The 18,045-nt window shown below is 40.2% G+C and overlaps 1 protein-coding gene across 2 annotated transcripts in view; it reads left to right on the forward strand.

The window, feature by feature from the left end:
• The window catches only part of rabgap1l (RAB GTPase activating protein 1-like), an 86,161-nt gene extending 68,441 nt beyond the window's left edge, over positions 1–17,720 (forward strand). For both annotated transcript variants that reach the window (XM_083888376.1, XM_083888377.1), the window contains 7 exons: positions 7,211–7,303; positions 11,095–11,205; positions 12,338–12,442; positions 13,264–13,347; positions 13,455–13,526; positions 14,277–14,477; positions 14,669–17,720. In XM_083888376.1, the coding sequence (XP_083744502.1) occupies positions 7,211–7,303; positions 11,095–11,205; positions 12,338–12,442; positions 13,264–13,347; positions 13,455–13,526; positions 14,277–14,477; positions 14,669–14,824 (822 nt within the window). In that variant the 3' untranslated portion in view covers positions 14,825–17,720. The remainder of the gene's footprint in view (positions 1–7,210; positions 7,304–11,094; positions 11,206–12,337; positions 12,443–13,263; positions 13,348–13,454; positions 13,527–14,276; positions 14,478–14,668) is intronic.
• The last annotated feature ends 325 nt before the right edge of the window (positions 17,721–18,045 follow it).

Raw genomic sequence — 18,045 nt, forward strand, 5'->3', positions numbered from 1 at the left:
CACTGCTCTGTCACCGGAAACCAAACCAGCTCACTCACTGGTAAATACACATGCCACATTACACATTTCTATATAAGATACATGATACCATAATCCAAGTTTGTGTAGAAGGTGACTTCTCGATTAAGGGAGACAGTATCTACTCTCTAAGGAAGAGTGCTGGAAGACCTGTCATGCTAAAGTACCAATCAAAGAAGAAGAAGAAGAAGGGAAAACCAGTCTGCTCCTGCCAATTTACTCCCTCTTCAACCCCCCTTTTTACATATTTCACTCCGTTGGCATCCAAATCGGATCAGCTGAACCCCGTAAGCTGCTTAAAACAGTGAAAGAATTCTTCGGCACCTTAGCTTGATGAACACAACGGGTAGTAGGGTGGCTTAAGCTTTCTGGGGATTACCAGCTGATTTTACATTTCTCCACCTTCTTAAACATCCACTGGACCACAGCTGAAGTGATGAATTTTTTAGGAATGTTGGAAAATAAGAAGAGAAATGTTGTACTTACATTGATATATATATTACAAACGCCAAGATATATCGTTGCGTTTGTTTTTCCTAATATCGAGCAGTCCTCAAAAAAAACACAGCAGAAATTAAAGACACATAGGAAGAGAAACACATATTGATTAACGCATGGCTGTTTCTTCTCCCCTAAGAGGAGATATACATTATGTTTCCATAGAGGTCACCAGGTAGCTGTGCAGGGTGGAGGGTCCTTTAGGAGGACAGTGTAGTTTTCAGGCATCATCCAGGGCAGCCTTAATCTGGCTCTCACTTAACCATCTGGGTTTTACTGTTGCTGTGTGTAAGCGTCAACGACGAAGCACTGTGGTTGATCTGACAACTTCCTTCCTGCCTGTCACTCTTAACCCCAAAAACACACACACACACACACATGCGCACAAAAATAAACAAACAATTTATTTTGTGAACAGCCCTTTATCTTGACTTTTGCCAGTTGAAGACAGAAACCTGAAGAGACGGAACAGAATCAGAGAGAGAGAGATGGTGGTGGTGGTGGTGGAGGAGGGGGGGGGGGGCAGCCACTTAATGGAGATTGAGAGAAAGAAAATGCAAACTCATCCTCCTTTGTCACTCACCTCTAGTATTACAGAGAGGGAGAGAGAGAGACACGGTGAGACAGAGAGAGAGACAAACAGGTGTGTTGTACTGCCCTCTCGCTCCCCCAACCCCCCCCTCCCCTCAGTGGGAGGAGCTAATCTCCTGAGAGACTCTTGAAAGCAGCCAGTCGCCTCCTCCGCTCTCAGAGAGGAACAAAACCTGTCAGCTGCACTCCTGTCTCTTTCCTTCCACTGCTCCTCCTCCTTCCCTGTTCCTCTATTCGTCCTTGCTGCTGTGGGAACAAGCGGGAGTCAAGATGATGCAGGAGGTATCCATCATGGTGGCGTATGACGCTCATGTAGTCGACCGACCGGGTGAGGAGGACACTCTGGCTTGCTTGGTCGCCCATTCCAGACCCCTCAGAGCACTCAGACCAGTGGTAGGTCTCTTCCTTCACCGTCGGTTAGATGAGAGAAATGGGAAAGAGGAATTCACCTGCTGATTTCTTCTCCTTTTTTCATTGGCATTTCTGTATGGCAGTTGTTTATCACTTAGCATTTGAGAAGCTGTTTATAAACACTGGTGGAAAATGTAGACTCTACAGGAACTACCATTGCTTTAATGTGGTTAATGTTGTAGGCTCGTGCGTAGTAGGATTGTGTGTTGAACCGTGGTGCGTATGACGATTGAGGTTATCGAGCCTTCGTGAGTCACAACAAAGGCCAGCACTTTGTTTCAATTACTGATATTAATGTGGAATTACTGTACCTGTTATACCTTATGTTGTGTGGACTTGGGTCTGTTTTCACAGGACAAAAATCAAGTCCCCATAATGTAAATAACTACATTTTAAGGTGAAGACGTCTTTGAAAGTTAGGCTGAGGTTAGGGTTAGGTTAAGGTTAGGGACAGGGTTAAGATTATGTCAGTAGTAGTTATTGTTATGGTTAGACTAAGTCTCCTGGAAATCAATCAATTCATTAATTAATTAAGTCAATGCAATGTCTTCTGAAGTCAAAGAAACCTGTGGGTGTGTGTGTGTGCGTGTGTGTGGAAAAAAGGAGTAATCTGCTCTCAGCATTCTCAAGAGTTTGAATAATAAAATGAGATATTGAAATAAACACAAAGCGAACTGGAAACCTCACTCTCTGACACACACACACACACGCACATACATACACATACAGTAACCATTGTGACACTACTGCCTGAGTTTTGCTAAGAGGTTTGGGACCAATTCCATTTTCTCCTGCAGTGATTCAGGTCAGGAATCTAAAAGTGGACCGCATGCCATTTCCTGTATCACCTGGCGTCTTTAATCGCATTAAAGGAACCAAAGATGCCTCTCTGTCCCAGTACTGGCTTCAGACACTTACATTGAAAGTTTGTGCAAAGTCCAATTGAGGTTGGGTGATGCTTAAACTTGTTTTAACCGTGTGTGTGTGTGTGTACATGTATTTTGAGACCAAATCCTTTCTCTAATGAGTTGGATCCTATTTTCTGAAGAACTTTGTAATATTGTGGTTGTGTTAAAGTCTGAGTTATGTATTTACTGGTTCTGGTTAAGGTTTAAGAAGTAATGCTTCGTTTAGTCTGTCAATGCAGTGTCCTAAGAAGAATAGCTGCACAGACCTATGTGTTTGAGTGTGTGTATCAGCAGCAATGTGTGTTATTGACTCTGCCTTGAGCAAGACACTGAGACATGCTTGCAAGGTGTATCTAAGCTGAGCAGGCTTAGCTCTGTCCCTGGACGTTTCAGGAATAATGCTCAATGAATTTTGAGATGTTTTACTAACAGGAATGAGTGCTGTGAATGTCAAAGGAATGGCAGCACTTTGGTGCAGTTCTTATTCAGAGGTCATGGACATAAGGATTCTGTGCGATTGCAGCCGCAGCGAGTCTGCAATGTTTGATTAAAAAAAGGCTTGCCTCTGTCAGGTTAGCACTACCCACTGTTACTTTGCATTTCATTACACAGACATGCTGCAATATTTGTGTGTGTAAGGGGCGTAAGAACGCAGCAGGCTGCATAATCAGTAGCCAGACTTGGATTTGTCTGTAGAATATTTATGTTGTAATGTGCTCGCCTGGTTATACAAGGTTGAATTCATTATTGCGTAAAATAAAAATAATAATAATCAAAATTGGGTTTAAATTCCTAACATGTTGAAATGTTCTGGTACAAAATACTGAATGTGTAACAGCTCATTTTCTCTGCTCTCTGAAACTTCACTGCTGTGACGACTGTTACGTTTAACTGAGTTTAACTAATTCAGTTTGGACAGAAGTGTAATCATGTCAGACTTATAGACACAAACATTCCTCTGATACTGATCCAAAATCTCTCTCAACAAATAACAATTGGAAGAGAATAATTCGGATGAGTAGAGTCATGGTACCATGACGTAGCAAAAAGAAAGGACTAACTATATTTCTACAGAAAATAGAAAGATACCATTTATGACTGTGTGAATGTTCCACCTACAGTAAGTAGAAAGCCGAACACGGAAGAGGAAAATAGTCATTCATGTCAGTTTGGGTTTGTTAACTTTCAGAAATATGTGACTAACCGTCTCACCTCACATACAGGAAGCTGAAAAATATGATGCAACTAATCTGATGGAGGATTTAAAAGCGTCATTAAAGAATAAGAGAGGAGGTGAAAATAAAACCACTGTACAAGATGGTGGGGTTTTATGTTGTTAAAATGGCAAATCTGGAGGCTCTCAGGAAACACTTCATTTTCTCCTTCACTCCTTTTTACATCTCTTATCTTCATGAGTCTCTGATGTTCGTGTAGGATTTTTCATACAATAGTTTCAACACAAGCCGAAGTAGATTAAGATGAATGTTTGTCCTTATAGAAATTGCTCACACTCCTTCAAAAGTTTGCATCTCCAATCCTTATCACTTTTTAGAAAATGTATGATTGTAAAGCAAAGAAAAACACATCTACCACATTAATGGAAGTATTTAGATGTATTGCTATGAAAGTTGGAATTTATGTCAGCCGTCACAAATATTTCTCTTGGTTGTCTGGAGATGGATATGTTTCTCCACTATGACTGGAGTCCACCTGCTATACATTGATTTGTAAATGATTTGTAAAGACTCACAGCTGTCTTTTATGATGTCTGTGTTTATGATGATGAACTGCTGTCATCAGAGACAGAACTGTCTCATGGCACAACTGCACTGTTCCTAAGAGCCACAGGGTTGTGAGCTACGTACGTACATTTCTGGCTGTCCTGCAGTAACAAAAAAAAAAGATCAGGGTCACCATAGCAGTGTTAATACTGGAGTGGAACCTTAATTAATGTTATTGGTAAATCCTGTGTTAGTCCTACTATTTCATTTAAAGAAATATCTGCTGTAAAAAAAAAAAAAAGTCTATTACGCCAGGTTTATTCAAGACACGCTTGAGCATTACATACACATGTTGCATGAGTTAAACTCATTGACAGCTCGCTAATATATAAGAGCAGCTTTAAGTCGCATCACTTCATTCCAAATGCACATGATCACAGAATTTGACAGACAGAAAAAACAACGGAGCTGAAACTTTTTCACAGTACAGTATATAGCCCATCACAAACACAATATGCCTGGAAGGGATTTTCCGTCTGTATAGAAAGTGACTCCCTCTATCCTTAGACCAACACTTATCCTCTTTCCTTCCACATATCAACCTTCAGGAGCTGAAAAGTTCCAATTTTATCACGTTGACCAACAAGGATAATACTTTAATCTATAGTTGTTACTTTCTCAATCTATAGCTGTAGGTAAAACTATCTTATGTAAACAAATGTACAGTAGCAAGAACACCTAAATGCACATGAGGATTTCAGTCTGCTATGAACAAAATCAAACTCCCAACCCCGGCAGTGTTGATGGAGCACATTGTGTTTCACTACAGTGATTATTAACCAGCATGTAGACACCACGCTGCTTTCTTCCCACACAGATAACAACTAAACAGATCTTAGAGTTATAGTATCTTCTGCAGTATTGTGTCACATTGGTTGGTTACAATGTGACGTTCATTCAGGTCATTTGTTCTTAGGTCATAAAGACTGATGGTCAAACCCACAGGTCAGCGAGGAGGTCAGGGTTAGGCATCCTGAACAAGGAGCTGCTTCAGTTTCTCTCATCTGCTTTTGTTTATCTCTACAGGAAGTATGCTACTCAGTGTTGTTTATTTATTTGGGCGTTTTATTGACTTGTTTTCCAGGATGTAGTTCATGTGTGATGTGGTATTTGAATGATATGTTTGCTTCTTTTTAATGTGGCCATCTCATCTCTGTCGTGTTGTGATTGGACCTTTATTTAACAAGGCCAATAAATGATTAACAGAAGTGGGAGAGAAAAGGGCAAACTGGCAGTTTTGCACACTGAACTGGGAGGAGAGGAGTGAAATTCAAAAGTGGTTATGTCACATTTGACTTTTTTAAGCAAAATGTAAAGTACAAAAGACCAAATGCTGCAATTAAGGCTTAAATCATAATCACTATCAGATGACTGTACAATGTGTTCCTCTGATTGCTTCGAAATGCGTCAGTAATCAGTTCTGTACCCAGCTGTTCTAGACACTGGCTGTTCTGTTGCACTTGCAGGCAACAAAAAATGGAAACTCAAAACACTGATTTAGCGTTTGATTAAATCACATTTTATTCAGTTTTACTTCACTAACACACAACGATATAAACACTACAGACACAAGTGAAATGCAAAGCCTGTATCACATGAATGGACACGCACACACAAACCTACCACACAGTCTCAGAGGAGGGGGTCATGTGACTAAGAGTGACCTGGAATCCTCAGTCCTAATGCTGGGCACTATGGCAACATTGTTTCTACTCAGGAGAGATAACGTTACCGCACCCACCTGAATCACACAAACACACACACACACACACACACACACTCGAGACACACAGTTCGATGTCATCAGCTGTTTCATTGCTGTTTTGGTTTCAACCACCAGCTCATATTTTAGGTGTTTCCACTGAGAGTCATTGTATCATTTTTGTGATAAGTTCATATTAATGATCCTCCGGCTCAATGTGTTCATTTGAATCTCTGAGTCTATTTCACAACGCAGAAGAGTGTTGTGCCGTTCAGAGGATCAGTTTTTTAGGAAACATCCCTGCAGAGTTTCACATCCAACGCTTATTTATTTAATTGTTGTACTGTTGTTTCATGTTAGTCAGGCGATAAAGAACAAAGTTAGGGTTGGATGAATGATCTTCAAAGGCATGACAGATCCTCAAAGCACATGAAGATGCTGGTTAATTGTCCCTGGTAACATTTCTTTGTGTCTATCAGTTATTGAATTGGCTAACCTGGAGCTTTTTCTGCTTTAAATGTAAGAAGATAAAGTTATAGATGTACAACTTTTTTTGCTGTAAATGTGCTTTGTTTAAAGTATAATCATTTGCTGTACAAGCCAGATGTGATTGGAGATGCTAAAGATATAAGAAAAAAGGGTGACAGTAACTTTGTTTATTAAGACCTTAAAGTTCAGAACTAATTCTGATTCATTTATTTAAGTAGGATTGTTATATCATTTTTTCATGACTCACAGTGTAGATGACCTTGCAGTCACATCTTTCAGCATTACCAGAAATGGTTGAAAGTTATCTCATTATTTTTGACTGAGTTGCAACGTTCTGCTTTTTAGAAATTACATCTGGTAGAAGGAAGGTATAAACCTATTTATTCAAATATAGAGCTCCAGATGTCACCGCCATGTTGGCAGGAAAGGTTTCTGCAAAAATGAACAGCACCAGTGTTGGTTTCAAAATTGCACAACTGCAGAATCGTTTTCTCTTTTGTGTTAACATTTGGAATACATGAAGAGCATGCACGTGACCTCATCAGATTAAAGCCAACTTTATCTGCATGTATATATTGTGTTCTATTGCAGTGAATGAGTGTGAACTGATGCTTTCTAAGATGATATCTCTGGGATGAAGTGACACACTGTCAGATTTGCTATGCACATCAATTATTTATTTATTTAAAAATACATTGTGTTTAATGTGTATTTCTTTCTTCTACTATTGAGTCCACACTCGTTTTGCCTCTCCAAATAAATGTATACATGTTACTCATATACATACTACCAACTTTTGTTTGTTGTTTCAGGTTCCAACCAAAAAGCTGAAGAAATTTGAGAAAGAATATCAAACTCTGAGAGAGAGCCAGCTGCAGCAAGAGGACCCCATTGACCGATACCAGGTAAAAAAAAAAAAACACACACACAGACACAGATATCAGTTTTAGATTTCTTACTTGTGGTACTTCCTTTAAAGGGGACATATTATTCAAAATCAACTTTTTAATCATTTAAATCCTTGTATTTGGGACTCTGGAGGCCATATCAGTCGGCAAAGCGTGAAAAAAGATGACTCGCGTGTTTTTGTGGTCCTCCTCAGTATAAGTACAGGAGATAAAACAGGGAATGTTCACTTCCTGGCGCATTGGGACGTCACAATGCGCTAAATTCCTGGAATTGTTGTCTTGTGGAGCTCCGCTTTGTTCTTAAAACACGCAAGAATGTCGGCGAGGGTCACGGCATCCGAAAACCGGAAGTCCGCAAAGTCGGTTCTATTCTTGGCTCCACAGTGCAGCACGGAGTCCTACACAAACTTCCAGCCTCAGAGGATTTATCTGTCCAGTGGATACATGTTATATATGACGGCAACGTGCCTGCTAGAGCCTGCAAATGATCACTTTTCCACTTGCTAACTGCTGTGAGCTCCCAGTAGCCTCTTTGGCTGATGTCATTTCCTGTCCCTTAAGTTTCGTTTTACTTTTTTTAAGGAGGACCTAAAGAAATACTACTAAACCGAGAGTTCTGAACAGGGCTGTTTTGGAAGGGTGAATGAACTGCTGTGGTGCTTCATCCTTATGGTATTTTGACCAAAGCATGTCACAGATGTTCATTAGGACACCAGGGAACTAGGGTAACTTGGAGAAATAGGGAATAATATGACCCCTTTAATTTTCTAAGCAGGTGAAATTAAAACATTCCCCTTTTTTACATGCTACACAAACTCATAAAATGTATCTACATAAGTGTAATACCGTCACCTTAGCTAAATAATCTCTCTGCTAGTGTTCAGTCCTTGGAGATTCTATGAACACAGTTCGCTCCTTGTTTGTGATAAATGTGCTGTTATTTTGTTGCAGTAAGGACATAAAATCAGCTTTTTGTTAAAATTAACCATGTTTCTAAGATTAGAAATCTCATGTGAGCACACTTCAAACTCTGACACTGCTGCTTAGGCTCCAGATGTGGCTTCTCAGACAGCACTGACTTTTATCGTCGGTCACCCAAACGTCAATGAAAGCGTATTTTTAGGCAAAGCCGTCGCTACGTTGTCAGAGAGGATTAACTGCAGATTTGAGATGTGAGGCAGATATTTAAAGATTTACAAAAACTCAAACTGTCAGTCGACGAGATCTCTTGATTTTACGTGTTCTATTTTATGTTTGCTTTCTCTTCCTCTTGGTTTGAATCTCATTGTTTTTTTGTTTTTTACAAACTCTTCTCAGGGCACAGTTTGATTCTATTTTAAATCTTGTCTTTGAATCATAGAGTAGGAAGTGATGTCATCAGAGCTGTAGTGACGGATCCATCAGGAACAGAATTACTGTGTTATGTGCAAAATTACTGCAAGTGTTTTCTGCATAGTAAATTACCAAAGTAATTACTGCCTTCTTTTGTGCAAAACACAATATTTTAAAGCTTTAATGTCACACCATAAGTGTAGTAATTGTCCATGTATAGAGCAGATTCACAAACAATGACATGAATGAATAAAACGTTCCTCTTGAGAAATAAAGAAGTAATTGTTATTTTCCCCTATGGCAGGAGTGATATGTTGGTGTAAACAGCAGACCTGTAGTAGTTGCTGGCTTCTGGAGGGAAGGAAGGAAGACTTTTAGTGTAGATAAGGAGTCAGGAGGATCAGAGCCAGCTCCTCTGTAGCCTGTGGAAATACTTTGTAACGGAGCAAGAAGACACAAGACAGACATGCTGCTGCTGCAGCTTGTAAAAGCAAACAGGGTTAAACTGTACATGAAGGAATAACAGTTTTTGTGGGTTGTATACCCCACTTTTAGGTATGTACTTCCTTTGTTTTGTTCTTGGCACTTTCACAATGTGTATAGGGATACAAAAAAGAAGCATGTGTTGAAGGAAAGACGAGAGACAGAGAGGGAGAAAGAGCAACGTGTCTAACGGAGAAGGGACACCCCTGACAGGATCATGTGTTAAAGTTTAGTCTGTGCTGCTGCAGGCTTGATATAAGGATGTTGTGACTTTGGACAGCAGCACGGTAAGCTGCCTCTGCTCTCTTTATTTTTTACATGCTCTTGGTTTTAACCACTTCTCTACTTTATACTGACATTTACTAAAGATATTCGATTGTTTTCACTATTTTTGTTTTCACTATTTATTTAGTGGTCTTCTGGTAAAGAGTTTTGCAAATCCAAGTACCAAGAGTTCCCTTGTAATGTGATGTTTTATCAGTGTTTAACATAACATTGTGGAACTGGTGTGACAGGGGAGACCTTCTCTCCTACAAACTCAGACTAAGTGGGTCAATCCTCTCAAATTAAATCCACCATGTAACTGCACACAGTTGTGATTAATTGAATTTTCCCCTTTATCCTGTTAGTATCTGTTTGTATGGTGCGTGATGCAGCTGCGGGTGATGGTAACAGTGAACCACCTTTTTAACTGTTTATATCTGTCCACATGATGGACAGAACATTTTGTACAGAGGTGAGAACTCAGTGTACAGCATGTGTCACTGAACATGCTGTATGAATAAGTGTATATGGTGTATGCATAATTATATCAAATGCGATCTAGGCCACTTATGCAATCTATTTGAATTATTTTCCCTGACTGTTTGTCCTGATGTGGTTAATTAGGCATAGCCGAGCTCATCACAGTCAGGTGACCGCTGTGTGCCATTGAGGCATGGCCATCATGTGAGAGTGTTTACAGGCAGACGAGCAGTCATGAGATTTCATTAACGGTTTATGTTGGGGACAATAGTGTGTGTGTGTGTGGGTGTGTGTGTGTGTGTGTGTGTGTGTGTGTGTCTGTGTGTGTGTGTGTGTGTGTGTGTAGAAAAATCTATATTGACAAGTGTAAAGTAAGGCTACTTTTTGGCTTACTTTTTTTTCAGTGTTTATAGAATTATTTGAAATAATCCAGGAAATGAGGAAAAAAGGTGATTAAAATGGAGGTCTCAAGTGCATCTCGTATACAAAACTGGAGAAAGCACTCGGTGTGCAAACCTCAAAGGCCACTCAGTTTTCCAAAGTGTCAATATGGATCAAGATCTAGTTTGACCAAATGACACTTTAGCATAGACCAATATGAGGTACAGTTATAGGATTATTTCAAATGCAATACTTACTCTGTGGCAGAATTATTAACACAATGTATACAAACCTCTATCTTGCAAGGTTGAAGCTACCAGTAAGTATCTTTGTTGTTTGCCCTCCTGAAGAATTCTGAAGAATTAACAGTGCCAGCACCGCTACATGATATTAAGTATGTCTACGCCTTTGTTACCCAGGTGCAGTAAGCATCTATCTTGTCAAACATGAACATTTGATATGTTACACTTATAAAACGTATTGACTTCTTGGCGTTTTCAGCCATACTGAAACCAAAACTTCACGCCGTCTTACTTTACTGGCGCTATGTTGTTATTGCGGCCCCACCTTGGCCTTCATCAGTCATGACACAGAACAATCACTTCCTGTGTGCAGCATCGGAATGTTGCACGGTAAAACTCATTTCAAAACATATCTAATTTCATCCAAACCCACTTATTCTTTCACCCACACTGTGGTGGAGGTAGTGAGCACATTTCAATAACAACTTTGTTTGTTGCGTGTGTGTGTTTGTGTGTGTGTGTGTGTGTGTGTGTGTGTGTGTGTGTGTGTGTGTGTGTGTGTGTGTGTGTGTGTGTGTGTGTGTGTGTTTGTGTATGTGTGTGCAGAGGGAGAACCGCCGTCTTCAGGAAGCCAGCATGCGACTAGAACAGGAGAACGATGACCTGGCCCATGAACTGGTTACCAGTAAGATTGCCCTTCGAAACGACCTTGACCAGGTAACCCAGCACATCAAGATGACATTTTCAAACACACAACATTCTGACAACCTTGGTTCTTAGTGGAGAGGAAGTATTTGGATTTGCAATACGTTTTAGTTCATATAGAAGCCAATATTGGTGCTTTTATAGAAAGGTCATGTAAGCCAGGGGTGTCAAACTCAAATACAGAGTGGGCCAAAATTTAAAACTGAACAAAGCCGCGGGCCAAGGTTGAACAAATTAACCTTTTAATAGGGACCCAAACAAGTTTTGCATTGAATATTGAACAAGCAAGGCTTATATAACTTTATAGTGACATGCGAAATCGAGTTTCAAATAATAATAATAATAATTAAAAAATATCAATGGCATATCAAATAAAAATTGAATGCACCTTAAATACAGGATAAGCGGTAGATATTGGATGGATAAAAATTGAATGCCTCTTTTCTATTTGCAGCCTACTGAGGTAAATATCAAAATAAACTTTTTCCATAGGCTAATAATACATTTGGAAATAAAATAACAATAATGAATGAATCAAACATTCAAGCCTTGAAGTAGCAAGAGAAAGTGCATGAATAAAACGTTAATTATTGCTCAGTTTGCTACACTGATTTGCTTTAACACTGAATATGGAACAAGCAACGCTTATATGACTTAATAGTGCAAAATCGACTTTCAAAAAACAAACGAAAAAACATCAATGGCATATTAAATTAAATTTTAATAAAAAATGGAATGCCTCTTTTCTATTTGCAGCCTTCTGAGGTAAATATCAACATTAACTTTTTCCACAAGCTAATAAATTTGAAAATAAAATAACAATGAATACAAAACAACAGCAGAGCATTATGGGATTTGTAGTATTAGCAGTGAATGCGGTGCCGCTGTATAATACCGGCGGGCCAGCTCTAATGTTAATTTGATATTGCCTCAAGGGCCAAATGAAATTACACGGCGGGCCAAATTTGGCCCGCGGGCCAGAGTTTGACACCCATGATGTAAGCAAACCTTTAGAACTGTGATATGAAATAAAAGCTTCAGATGTTCCAGTGTTCCTCTGACTGTATTTAATGGTTTTACTACAGTTGCAGATTTAGTATTAAATGAAGGGCCAGTGTGTGGTTTTGTGTCCACTTGGATTCAGGCAGAAGACAAAGCCGATGTTTTGAACAAAGAATTGCTGAGCACCAAGCAACGTCTGGTGGAGACTGAGGAGGAAAAGAGACGACAGGAGGAGGAGACGGCTCAGGTAACATCTGCCCCGCAGCCAACAGACCTCAGGGGCCAACTAGTGTAAAGGTTTTAGTCACAGCTTTACAGCGGTACTGACTGTACTCAAATTAATATCAAGACAAACACAACACCTGATGCAACACCAGTATTTTATGGCTTGTATGGTCAAACATAAAGTATTACCCTCGTAAAATACGTAGTACTTACTAGGTTATGTACACAATCGGGGAATTATCTCTCGAAAACCAAACAAATCATGGTCACTATAAGTTGCGGTTGACAAGTGAACAGAATGGAAAATTTAATAGTAAAAGAATGTAAAAATACAAAGACAAAGTTGGAAATAATTAGCAATAAATCATATAAAAAATATATATAAGTATAATTAAAGAAAATTATCTGGTATAGTATAAAAAATGTAGTATAGTTTAAAAAATATGTGTGAAAAATTTTGGCTCTCGTGCTCTTTCCAGTGCTACTGTATATAATCACCATGACATTTGCATATTCAGCTCAAGGGAAAACCTGGGCACAACATGAGGCTCCTGTTTCTGAGCTTCCAGTAAACTACCAGCAACACACAAATCAAATCTTAAACGTCTTAAATGTTTATTGAAAAACAAACACATGATGTCTGTTTGTGAGTGGTTCAAGAGACGTCCACTGTAGCCGGAATAAGCCGACCTCACAGGATCCACCTGGACTCTCAGACATAAATCATTCACACACACACACACACAGATAGATGATAGAGAGAGAGAGTGTCAGTGTGACGTGCCGTCAGCTCCCCCTCGTGTGCGTCTTCATGGTTTTTGTTGTTTTTTGCGTCTCTTCCAGCTGAAGGAAGTGTTCAGGAGGGAGCTGGAGAAAGCAGAGTTGGAGATCAAGAAAACCACAGCGATCATAGCTGAGTACAAACAGGTTAGACATTTAAGTAACCATATATCCATCATCCATCCTGTGCATTGTAGTGCAAACATAATCAACCCATTTCTTTTATAAGTGGACCTCCTCTCTCTCTTTTTCAGATCTGCTCCCAGCTGAGCACCAGACTTGAAAAACAGCAGGCGGCAACAAAAGAAGAGCTGGACATTGTCAGGGTGAGGGTTACACTGTTGACACATCTACTGTTACCAGACGCAGTTTGGAAGACATGGAAACTCCTCTAACTAATGCCACAGTGTGCGTGATTTGACAATGCTGCGATAGCCACAATTAACGCTAATTCAAAAGGGGCCTAAGAGGGGTTGTGGGACTGGATAACACGTAACACCAGGATGTGATGCCTTCAGCTGCTCCTCTCTACAGACACATGAGCTGCACAATCAGGGATTTTACTGCGAGGCTCTTGTGTCCTCACAGAAAACTATGTTAATTAATGAGCATTGAACTCAGTCAGTTTGACGTTTGAAACTGCTAGGAATGCATGATATTGGACTTTTTTGCCGATATGGCAATATATCGGAAGTGCTTGGGCTGATAACCGATACCTCTTCTGTTAAATTAACATCATATCTTGCATACTACATGTCACAGCAGATGAAGACATTCATCGTCTTCATAGAACAAAATAAATAAACGCCGATATAGAAGATAATGTCATGCATCCCTAGAAACTGCAATTAACGCTGCTACAGCGTTGCTCAACGAGTGGCTGGTAAACTGAATGCAGAGAGGGAGAACAAGCTTGTTTAGCCTTTGTTAAATGTGTGCTCTGCTGTTGCACTATGAGTGCCTGATAAAGATGGAGATGAGAACATTTCCCTCTTTCAAGAATAGAAAACAAACTGGAAGTTTCCATATTATTATCTGTGTGTTGGAACAACTCAATTCTGCTTTGTGCCATTCAGAGTAAAGTTATGGGCTGTGAGCGCTGTCGGGACCTGTTCAGCGCACAGGGGTCCCTTCAGGTGTCCTCCCCCGGCAGAGACAAGACTTCCACCGAGCCGCTGGATGAGGAGAAGGACGGGCTGAAGGAGCAGCTAAGGCAGTTGGAGCTGGACTTGGCCCAGACGAAGCTGCAGCTGGTGGAGGCCAAGTGCCGCATCCAGGTGAGCAGCATCAGAGATTGAACAGTGATACCAATTACATCAGTATTAGTAATAATAATCCTAATAACCAGCAGGGATGTGGGGCAATATACCTTAGTTTTCTTGAAAAATAATTTGAAAAATAAGTAATTTGTAGTTTACGCCACATTCATTTCTTTATCAGTCTAACACACAAACGTGTTGCTCTGCAGGAGCTTGAACACCAGCGGGGAGTCCTGATGAATGAGGTCCAGGCGGCCAAGAATTCCTGGTTCAGCAAGACCCTGGGCTCCCTGAAGAGCTCGGCCTCCTCATCCTCGAGTTCCACATCCCAGACGCCATCCTCTCCAAAGGAGGGCCCTGCCTAGGTGCCCCTCCTCCCTCTCTCCTTTATTCCCCCTGCAGGATGCACTCCAGAGCTGAGGAACACAAGTTGAAGAAACAAGCAGCAAAGAAATGCAGTATTCCTTTTCCAGCTAGTGGCAACATGGAACACCCCCCCCCCCCAAGCTTCTTTGACTGAAAGTGGCTTCAAAGGAAGGGGGGGGGGTCTCTTCTTTTAATGTTTACATTTGAGTGAGCAAAAAACCTTCACTGCTTCACAAGTGATGGTAGTGAGGTTGATAGTGAGTGATTTCTTAACTCATTCTATGAACGCAGAATTACAATGATTGAACCAAGGATGTCATCCTGCATGTCGGTCAGTAATATAGCTCCATCTTGTGGCCAAACATCATTACTCTAGTGTTGGTTTATCTGAGTTAGGTAAACTTTTAAAGCTACGCTCAATCTGGATAATATTTTCAGTGACAGCGACGCAGAGATATTTAAAGTTATTTGATGAATCCTCAGCCCAGCGTAGCAACAGCTCTCTGAAAAAGGAATACTGCATTAAAAAAACAGCCTAAAAGTTGTATTTCTTTATAGTAATATAAACAACGTTGTCATATAAATATGTATAAGTAATATTGACTTTTTAATATTCTTGTACAGTTCTTTAAAAGAAGAAAAAGAGTAGGAAAAGTTCTTTGTTAATTTGTTTTCTACCGTTTGAAATTTGAATGTCGTCTCTCTAGATGTTGACGTAAGCACAGTGTGTGATGGATCCGGTTGAGTCCAAATGCTGCCAAAGTGACCACATGCAAAGTTCTTTTGCCGCGTTACTTTTCCCCAGTCATTTTTTGAGCTGACTTAACTTTCTGTGATTTCACAGATTTTAGATTTCGTTTAAAGTCCAGGCCAAGTCTGTATTTATTTGGCTTTTCTATGTGTCATGTTTTTTGGTGGGGATGTCTAACATTCAGTCATTATTTTATGAAAAGCCGAAATGCCAACAGAAATGGGTACTTTTACCCTTTTTGAATTTGTTTTGTCCGTCTTGAAGAAGTCATTTTATACCAAATTTTAGAGCGTAAACCTCAGCCTTGGCTGCTGAGTTCCCAGAGTGTCAGTCAGTAAACAGTGTTTTTTTTTTTTTGTTGTATCCATATCCCTATCACCACTAACCTCTTATCATTATTTCCTTTAGCCATAACCTACATCCTTAGAAAATGTCTTCAAGGTTCCCATGGGCCCTTGAAATCCTTGAAAGTTTCTGAATTTGGAGAAAAAAAAATACTGCTGCCCTTGTTTGTTACAACACCACCTACTGTTTCCTGTCCTGCATTACTTGTTTGGCCCACACAGAACAAATTTTGAGTCATAATTACTAGCCGTGATGTGGACACTGTCCACTGTCTCTCTCTCCGCTGTTGACGCGAGATTCCATGCTGAACAATGAGCGAGCAACGTGAAGCAAGAGAGAGCAAATGACGTGACGCAAATTCTCAGATCTCTGTCTCACCAAAGCAAATGACAAAGGCTTGACTTTGACCAACATCCCAAGGACAATCACTTGTCCAGATGCAGAGCGTGCTGCAAATCGATAAAAGCATGTCCTTGATTTTGAGGGAATCTGTCCTGGAAAGTCTTGAAAGTTCTTGAGTTTAATGTCAACCAAGGTGTGGGAACCCTGTTTCTTTTTCTATTGGGGTTAAAAAGATGGAGGTAAAAATAACAAACGACCTGCAGAAAGCCAAAGTGTATCTGTCTGTATAGTCCATGAATTACTGAAAATCTTAAAATCTTCTCAAATGTCATAACATTTAAACCTTTTCATTTATAATAGAATTGTAGCTTGAACGACAAACAGTCCCTGAAGCCGTTTGCGTCGCCAAACCAACACTTTTTTTCGTTTGCCTTTCTTTGTCATTGTTGTCAACGTCGTCTTCGACATGACAACGTGACTGTGGGTGCCAAACCTTCTGTGTGGCCGTCTGCTGTTCTGATAGCGGTGTTGCTCAGTCCTAACCTGTTCAATATAAACTATGTTTATGCTGTTTAAAGAGACACAAAGCTGCAGTGTGTGTGTGCGCGCCACTTTTTAACGTCACTGAACTCAGCCTTTGGACTCGATCTGCTCGGTGTGTGTTTGGATGATGTATGAATGTGCGTTTTCGGCTGTGATTGTTCAAAGTTAAAAAACGTGTTTGTTTGTTTTTCGTCCTCACCTGGCTGCCTTTTTCTGTTAATGACTGAAGCCATTGGCTGGTGAGATGAAAGACATCGGTTTGAAATGTCAGAAAGTGGTGGCTCTGCCATACGGTTCTCTCTACTGCTCCGTCCCCAATGGTCTGAACCTGCTTCGTGATCAACATCTGGTGTAATAGAAATGATATCTGCTGCATTTTGTTTTCAGCTCTGCCCTGTTTCACACATTCCTACCAGGAGCTGCTTCCCAGTACGGCCACCAGCTTCTCACTGGTGGACACTGGTCAACTCCGCTGGAAGAAAAGCACTAATCTCTCCAAAAACAAGAAAGACAATGAAGACCTGGATTACATCATTGGAATCCAGGTTTCTTTTGCAATTCCAGGACATTCCTTTTTTTCCTCCTGAAACATCAACGGTGTCATGTAAACTGTGGCCAAGTTGGTGGGGTGGGGGGGGGCTTCTCCATTTTCAACATGCACTAACACAAAATTGACGTTTTAAACACTATTTCAAGATGTGAGTGTGTTTCTTTCCCGAGCACAGAGCGTAATTCTTTTTTAACGGATGATTGTTATTGTTGCTAAGAGGACAGCTGCCAATTTCTAATACACAATTAATTTCCAGTGATCAGTCGGAGGTGATTAGCGGTTAGCGGTCAAATGTGTTTGGAGAAAGGCGATTGTTGTGGTGCCACAGTCCTGTTACAATGGGGAAGAAATGCTCCTCAACTGGAGAAACTCCAACACAGTTTGCTGTACAGTAACTGTCTGACCTGCATTAATAAATCAGTTTTTCTGTTCATTCATTCGTGCATGTTGGGATTTTATTGAACTGCAGAAGACTGAATTGAATATTTTATTCAGTGTTCTGCTAATTATCTGGTTAATGGTTGATTTAACGTTATTTTAAACATGTTAAGAAAGATTTAAATCACATCAATATTTGGTGTGACCACCAAATCAGGACTTGTGTAGGTTTATAGGCAGGTGTATGTTTATCAAACAGTGTTACTGATCATCACTTTCATATGTAGGTTGAAAGCACAGTCATTAACAAA

The sequence above is a fragment of the Microchirus variegatus genome (assembly GCF_963457635.1).
Source record: "Microchirus variegatus genome assembly, chromosome: 4".
Lineage (NCBI taxonomy): Eukaryota > Metazoa > Chordata > Actinopteri > Pleuronectiformes > Soleidae > Microchirus > Microchirus variegatus.